Raw genomic sequence first — 8,591 nt, 5'->3', positions numbered from 1 at the left:
AGGAGCTGAATATTTCAGAGAATGTTTCAGTGGCATTTTCACGCATTAATTTTAGATCTTTAATGACATATTCTGCAAGACTCACTGCCTCTATCAAATCTATGCTTGTTTTTTGTAGGTATCTACAGAGATGGATTGTTATGGTGAAAACTTTGTAAATGCACAAAAGAGATATTACGAACTGGCAATTAGATACTGTGCACAGTAAAGAATTAGCCTGGGTAGCTGATTCCTTATCCTTCCATTCTGATATTTTTTGTAGTGTTTCGGCGATAGGCTCGAAAAGTTCCACCACAGCGGTTACTGAGTCGTATCTTTCCATCCAACGGGTTGCACATAGCTGTTTAATTTTCTCCCTCTTAGAGCTGGTTTCCATCTCCTCTATTGCTGAAGATAGGACATACTGTCTTTTTGCCGTATTTAAAAAGTCGTATAATGTTTTAATTGTCCCTAAGCAATTTCTAATGCCAGTTATTTCGCATGCATTTGATACAGCCAAATTGAGGCTATGAGCAGAGCAATGTACATAGAGTGCTGATGGGACAATACTTCTTACGTGGGCTTGTACACCATTAATTTTTCCACTCATTGATGCAGCACCATCGTACCCCTGTCCACGTAACTTTCTTATATCAACTTTCATAGACTGTAATTGGTCTAATATTGTTGTTGCTATTGCTTTTCCGGTTAAGTCATGCACCGGAATGAATTGCAAAAACTGTTCGGTGATGTTAAAATTTTATTTATCGACATATCGAACGCATAACGATAATTGCTCTATACCTGCAATATCAGTTGTTTCATCTGCAAGAATGGAAAAGCAAGTTGCATCATTAATCTTGCTGACTAGTTTTTGCAGGATTAAAATATTGCAAACCTCAATAACTTCGTTCTGAAATCGAGGGCTGGTATACTGAGTATTTTTTCTGCTTGACTCTAAAATGTTCTTAAGAGTCGAATCGTTCTTACTCCGGAAACGAAGCAATGCCCGAAAATTTCCGTCGTTCTCTTCACCTGGTTGTTCAGCAATTATTCCCGAATCCTTATGTCCTCTTAGAGCGAGACCTTGATTTCCACAAAATAGGATGGTTTCAATGATTGGAGTAATGTTTTTTCTATTTTCTAATTTTCTTCTGCTTGCTGCACTGTCAACTTGTTCATCCACAGGTTTCATCTTTCCAAGTAAAATATCGTTTAATGTCCCAGCAGTTTCGATCGATTTTTTGTGATAAAGACATTTCTCGTATTCAGAAAATCGCTCTACAGCATTTTTCCAGTTGTCAAATTTTACATTGCACAGTTGGCCTAAAGGTTGCTTTCCAGAATCGGCACCACTTGGGGGGAAAAGTACACAAAATTTGCAAAAAGCACCACCCTTAACCTTTGAATATGCAAGCCATTTCCAGCGATAAAGCCATTTCTACTGAAATTTCAATTTTCTTTTTCAGGAAAAACAAATGCTGGATTGGGTTCCCAAACATTTTTAAGTATATCCAGTTTTTTATCCTCGCATCTTCTGAAAAAAAGTCCAATGTCATATGGGTGGGAAGTAACACTTTGAGGGCCGCTTTCACATTCATCAGATTCTGTTACGCTAGAAACGTTTTCTTCAACGGAAGTATCATATTTCTGTTCAACAGAAAAACTTACATTGGTACTAGATGCTGTCACCTCACTAATTTCAGGTCGTGATTTTTTCTCAAAGTAATTAAAAATTGTTAAATTCTTGCGTTTAGACATCCTAAAGATCCAAGAACAGCAAAAATATATACATATATATTGGCACAGAAATATCCACTAAGCAACGATCTCAAAGTTTCGAGCTGGAATGAATAACTTCAACGAGCACAGAGTCTCCAAAACAAAACAGATTTAGAAACAAGCTCCGAAGGACAAGCGGCAGAGATAACTCTTAGTCTGACTAAAATCGAAAATAAATGTAACCCCCTTTTATATAATTTTTTTTAACCGCATCTACAAAATTCTCGAATTGTCTCAAAGACGACGAACGTCTAGGATTCCAGACCTCGCGAATGCCAGCCAGTCTCGAAAACTATCGCGACTGGCAGGACAGAAAGGAACCAGTGATCGGGGCTCGCCCGTAACAGTATCACGTGAATTTGGTTTCAAAAATACAACCCCCCTGAGGGGGTTTACCTTCTTTAGGTAAACACAAGGAGTCACGCCCCGGGGTACCCTAGTGATCTGTCCTCCCTTCGTTTTCCTCTCCCTTTACTCCTACTTTCCCCTTTCACTTCCCCCTTGTCGTGGTTGCCAAATTTACTGGTGAGGGCTTGTCATCTGTGTTTGATTACCACTCTGTTGTGTTGGACATAGATGGGAAGAGACCACCCGCGTGTTTGCCGTGCGTGGAGACCCGTGTCCCTGGAAAACGGGATCCTGGCAGTTGAGGGGCATCCTGGTACCCCAATACACTGCTTTTGCCCATGCTTCAGGTAAACGGGAGGTGCATATTGGCCTGTATGCGTCAACCGGCTAGCCACGAACGTCACCTGTTGGCTAGGGTCAAGTCCGGAGTCACTTACTGGGCACCTCGTTAAGGGTGGAGGCTGCTTCAGGGGTGACTCGCGGACGTATAGCTACTGGTTAGCATCGGTGTTAAGTGACGAATATTTGTTACTTGCATCCTCTTAGTAGGACTCCGTGGTGGGTGATGCCGCTGGTAGTAGAACTGTTTTTATTTTCTATGGCTGAAGTTAGTACGGTGTTGAGTTCCGCACACCAATGCAAAAACAGCGGAACAGCTCTTACACCGCATGTATACGCTCGTTATTTCATAATAACATTGACGAATCCTGTCATACCAAACACATCATTTTCTAAAGTTTCACCATTCTTAATACACAAAGCTCTTCTCTCCGCACTGGGAGAAGTAGCCTCTGTGAAAAAACTACGTTCTGGCGACCTCTTAGTGCAGACGACATCTGAAAAACAAGCCACTGCGCTATCTAATTCTACAGCTATCTGTTCATTTAAGATAACTGTCACCCCACACAAATCGTTGAATACCTGTCGTGGAGTAATCTCCCAATCAGAATTCATAGAAGACGAAGAAAATACAATCTTAGAAAACCTGCAAGATCAGCATGTTGTTGAGGTCCGTAGGATTAAGATTCGAAGGAATGGACAACTCATTCCAACGAAACATCTTATCCTTACGTTTGCCTCTCCAACGTTACCATCTGCTGTTAAACTTGCATGGTATAATTGCCCAGTTAGACCCTATATCCCAAATCCTTTGAGGTGCTTTCAGTGCCAAAGGTTTGGACATTCAAAAGCATCTTGCCGTGGTACACCTGTTTGTGCTCGCTGCTCTACTCCAGGCCATTCAGACACTTCTTGTGAGTTACAACCCCTTTGTATTAACTGCAAGGGAGCTCATGAAGCTTACTCAAGGAGTTGTCCCAGATGGTCAGAGGAGAAAGAAATTCAATCAGTTAAAGTAATGCAGAACCTAACCTTTAGTGAAGCCCGTCGAATCGTTACCGCCCGTACACCCCGTCCGGGCGTTTCGTATTCTACGGTTACTAAGACTTCATATTGTACTATAGGTACTCAAACTGATTCCCCGGCACAAACATTTTCTAAAAATAAGCAGATTAAACCACCTACTCCAAAACCTAACTTTAACTTTACCGCAGCATCAACATCTAATAGGACCACCTCACCTCCACATAGTAAAACATCTAAAATAGACAATTCCGAAAAGGCCCGACCTTTTCCAAACCAATACCTTTAAAAAAATTACCCCCAAGTCAAAAGCCTGGCTATTCCAGGAAGAAAAAAAATGCAAAGTACATTCAACTTGCCAATCAATCCACTTCTTCTGCTTTACAGAAGATGGATTGTGAGGTAGAATTGTCTTTGCATCCTTCTGACGACGAATGCCTACTCGATTGACCTCTGGATAATGATGTTAACTTTCAATCATCTTTTCTTATCCCATAATGTCCATATGTTTCATATCGTGGAACTGTCGCGGTTTGCGAAATAAGGTCTCTGATGTCAAGGACATTATTTCAAAATATCAACCTGCATGCATTGCCTTGCAGGAGACACATTTAACGTCATCCAATGCTTTTAAACTGCGCAACTATTCTTGCTATCGACAGGATTTTAATGATGGAAATCAACCTCATGGCGGCGTAGCAATTTTAACTTCATCAGCTTTTCCATCAACTCACCTTTCATTATCAACCTCATTACAGGCTGCCATAGTTCAAATTCACATCAATGTTCTCATTACAGTCTGCTCTGTCTATCTACCCCCTCATGCATCCATTTCTCAAACAGATTTGAACTCACTGATACTTCAATTACCTTCGCCTTTTATTTTGCTCGGAGATTTTAATGGTCATAGTGAATTATGGGGTAGTTCCGCCTCCAATGACCGGGGGCGTAAAATTGAACAACTCATCCACGACCATAATCTCTGTTTGCTTAATAAAGACGAAGAAACTTACTTTCATTCACCTACTCAAACCTTTCATTCAATTGATCTAGCAGTATGTTCACCTGCTATCTTACCTTTAATAAACTTCTCTGTGAGTGATAATCTTCACAACAGTGACCATTTTCCTCTCATTGTTTCATATTTTACTTCTGTTCCCATGAGTTCACGACCATCAACTTTCATATTTCATCGCGCTAACTGGCCTCTATTTACAATGCTTGCTCAGATTATGGAGGATATGATAATTCGCAATACTATAGGTGCTGCTATTAATAATATAACGTCTGTAATTCTCCAAGCGGCAGAAGAAAGTATTCCTAAGTCGTCAAGTTCGCTTCCTCGCCACCGCAAGCCGTGGTGGAATAAGGAATGCGCAGCTGCCTACAAAGAGCAGAGACGTTTGTGGAACATCTTCCGCCGTTATTCTAATACTGTTAACCTTTTGGCCTTTAAACGGGCAAAAGCTATAGCACGAAAGATCAGACGCAAAAGTCAAAGAGAATCTTGGTCCCGTTATGTCTCGTCCATAACATCTTCGACATCTCCCAGACAAGTCTGGTCCAGAGTTAAGAGAGCTAATGCCATATATCGCGAATTTCGACTTCCGATATTTAAGAAAAACGATACCATGTATTCTTCACCTGCAGACGTTTGTAATATGCTTGGTGATGCATTTGCTGCTGTCTCTTGTCCAGAGAGTTACAGCCCAGCATTTCAACACCATAAGCAGACCGTCGAAAGGAATAATATAAACTTTGCATCGCGTCGTCTCTGCCAATATAACAGTGAATTTATTTTTGCCGAATTACAGAGAGCCCTATATCGAAATAGAAACACAAGCCCTGGTTTTGATGGTATTACATATCACATGCTCCGCCACTTAGATCGGACGTCTTTGTCAAATGTCCTTGTTCTATTCAACAGAATATGGACGGAACAAACGTACCCGTCTGTCTGGCGTGAAGCAATTGTAATACCTGTTCTAAAATCAGGTAAAGATGCTAACGATCCAGTCAACTATTGCCCGATAGCCTTGACCAGCTGCCTTGGTAAAACATTTGAGCGGATGGTTAACTCTCGACTTGTGTATTACATTGAAAAAAGCGTGTCATACCAGATTTTCAAAGTGGCTTCCGTAAGGGCCGGTCAACTTTAGACAATATTATTGAACTGGAATCCAGAATTCGTAACGCTTTTGTCCGGCGGAATCATCTTGTCTCTGTCTTTTTTGATATTGAGAAAGCATATGATCGGACTTGGCGTTATGGAATTCTCCAGACACTGTTTGACATTGGACTCCGGGGTCATTTGCCAATTTTCATCAAAAATTTCTTGCTGAGGCGCTATTTTCGTGTTCAACTTGGATCAACATTTTCTGATCTTTATGTTCAAGCGGAATGCGTCCCACAAGGCAGCGTTTTAAGTGTCACATTATTCATCATGCATATTTCACCAGTTTTAAACTTCTTGCCCCCTACTGTCTCTGGCTCTCTCTATGTCGATGATCTACACATCTCGTGTTCAGGATCCGACATGAGAGTCATCGAGCGACAACTACAATTAGCTGTGAACAAGATCTTAGACTGGTGTGATCAGAATGGTCACACTCTTTCGCCATCTAAAAGTTGCTGTATCCATTTCTGCCGTAAACGCTCGATTCATAATGACCCTGACATCTCCATTCGAAACATTAATATACCAGTCGTGCCACACACGAAATTTTTAGGAGTCATTTTCGACAATAAACTAACTTTTATACCTCATATCAGGCTATTACGTAAACAATGCGAACAGAAACTGAACATTTTGCGTGTACTGTGTAATACATTTTGGGGAGCTGATCACCTAGCCCTGCTACGCATATATCAAGCGCTGATACTTTCACGCCTTGACTATGCATGTGCAGTTTATGGCTCTGCAACCGCCTCCAATCTACGTATCTTAGATACCGTACACCATTCAGCTATTCGCATTTGTTCGGGAGCTTTTCGTACATCTCCCGTTGAAAGTTTATACGTTGTCTGCAATCAAATACCATCAGATTTACATCGCATGAAGCTATCTCTCAGTTATTACTTTCGTATCATGTCCTCTAGATATCATCCACTAAAGAATTATGTAATTTCATCAAGCTTGGAGAGATTATATGCAGCTAGATCTTCTCACGTCCGTCCATTTCATGCTCGCATGCGTTTACTCATTCAAACTTTTGACATTTGCAAATCACCATCGCAATCAGTCGATCATCTTCTCATACCTCCATGGAACATTATACCGTATCAATTTTATTCCCCTTTTACGATGTATAATAAATCAAATGTTGCACCTATTATCTACCAGCAACTGTTCATTTCTCATCGTCACCAATATTCAGAGTATCTACCTGTGTTTACTGACGGATCAAAATCTGCGGGTTATGTAGGCTGTGGCGTCATTATCGCTGATGATACCTATAGCTACAGAATCCCAAGTATTTGCTCCGTCTTTACTGATGAAGCTGCTGCCATCCTCTTGGCTCTGCGGCTGATTTCCACTCGTTCTAGAAGGAAGTATTGCATATACTCCGACAGTATGAGTGTTTTGAGGCAGTTGGAAAATTTTAACAGTGATACTCATCCGATTTTATGTTTTATTAATCACTTGTTGATAACCCTTCGCAAAAATAGATTTCATATTTTATTCTGTTGGGTGCCGAGTCACGTCGGTATTCCAGGGAACGACTTGGCTGATTCGGCTGCAAAATCTGCTACCTCTGTTTTAACTCTATCTATACCTTTCTCGGACACAAAAACTTATATTCAACAGTTCATTACATCTGTTTGGCAACAACAATGGGATCTAAAAATTTATAACAAGTTACACTCAATAAAAACAGATTTGAACCCTTATCCTGTATTGAGTCTGCGGCATGCAGATGTAAAGTTAAACCGTCTCCGAATCGGCCACAGTAGACTGACCCACCTACATTTGTTATTTGGGGAACCTCCTCCCCAATGCAACACCTGTAAAGTTTTACTCACTATTCATCATATTTTAATCATCTGCCCATGTTTTAACCGTCATCGTCTAACCTTTTTTGGTAGTTCTATTTTAACTCAGCAGGATTTGTTAGGTGACTCGCATCATCCTAACATTTTTGCGTTTCTACGCGCAATTGGTCTTTTATACTGTATATAACTGTCTTATCCTATTCACAATTTTATCTGATTTTATTCAGCTTTAAATGCAACTGTTTTATAATACTTTACTACATTTACATTTTATCTGATTTTACTCACTTTTGAATACCTCTGTCACGTTGTATGTAGTTTTATAAATTCCGTGTGACTTTTAATGAGGAAAATTTCTAATATACATTTACCTTTATTTTAAAACCGTTTGTTTGGCGCAGCATGTCCTTCTTTGGACTTTGTGCCATTAAACACTACATTCAATCAATCAATCAAAAATACAACCCTATTATAGTAAATGTTTTATCAGTATTCTGAGAAATACCGTGAGAAAAAAAAGTAGGCATAAGGCAAATAAAAATATATAGTTTTAAAAAATAATAACCCGCATAATTTCTACTAAAATTTTTATTTTTGTCTGTATTATTTTGTAAATTCACTTTGTCTGAGCTCAAGGGGGGGGGGTTAAACCCCTAACCCCCCCATGCGTACGCCCCTGATATTGATTATCCCATTCATGAAATGCCAAAATAAAAGTCACGACCTGACTATTTGAGATCCACAATCGTTGACCCCGTTTTTCACTTGACATGGACCCCTTGCAGGTTGTTTTTGACCCCTACAGATATTTTATGCTGTTTTCTCAAATTAGCGAGCAAGCAGCTTTTGTTGTAATATAAATAAGTTTATTTATAATTGTGAATTGAATTGTAAATAAAGTATATAGAATTACACACAATTTATTATTCCACTCTTAACCATCGAAAAAATTCTCTAAATTTTAAATTAAGCCATTTAAATGTGGAAAAATAATTTAAGACTTTATTATTTAATAATATGAATATACATGAATGGTTTTGCTTCATTAAACTCATAAATTATGCTTTTAAAAGTTATCAGTAATGCAATTAAATGGGGGTGACTGTATAAGGATATCAACTAAAAAA

General features: G+C 39.5%; 1 protein-coding gene across 1 annotated transcript; it reads left to right on the top strand.

The window, feature by feature from the left end:
• The first annotated feature begins 2,707 nt into the window (after nt 1–2,707).
• LOC147811883 (uncharacterized) lies at nt 2,708–3,760 on the top strand. The gene has a single exon (XM_087162264.1). It carries the CDS (start codon nt 2,708–2,710, stop codon nt 3,758–3,760), a length of 1,053 nt encoding a protein of 350 aa, XP_087018390.1.
• Nucleotides 3,761–8,591: the final 4,831 nt, after the last annotated feature.

The sequence above is a fragment of the Parasteatoda tepidariorum genome, chromosome 4 (assembly GCF_982258835.1).
Source record: "Parasteatoda tepidariorum strain Cologne lab strain chromosome 4, Ptep-v5.0, whole genome shotgun sequence".
Taxonomy (NCBI): Eukaryota; Metazoa; Arthropoda; class Arachnida; order Araneae; family Theridiidae; genus Parasteatoda; species Parasteatoda tepidariorum.
Note: the sequence above shows the minus strand (reverse complement) of the source record. Positions and strands in the feature narration are given on the sequence as shown.

Coding starts and splice junctions, on each gene's coding strand:
- LOC147811883 (XM_087162264.1), top strand. CDS start 2,708: ATGGCTGAAGTTAGTACGGTGTTGAGTTCCGCACACCAATGCAAAAAC.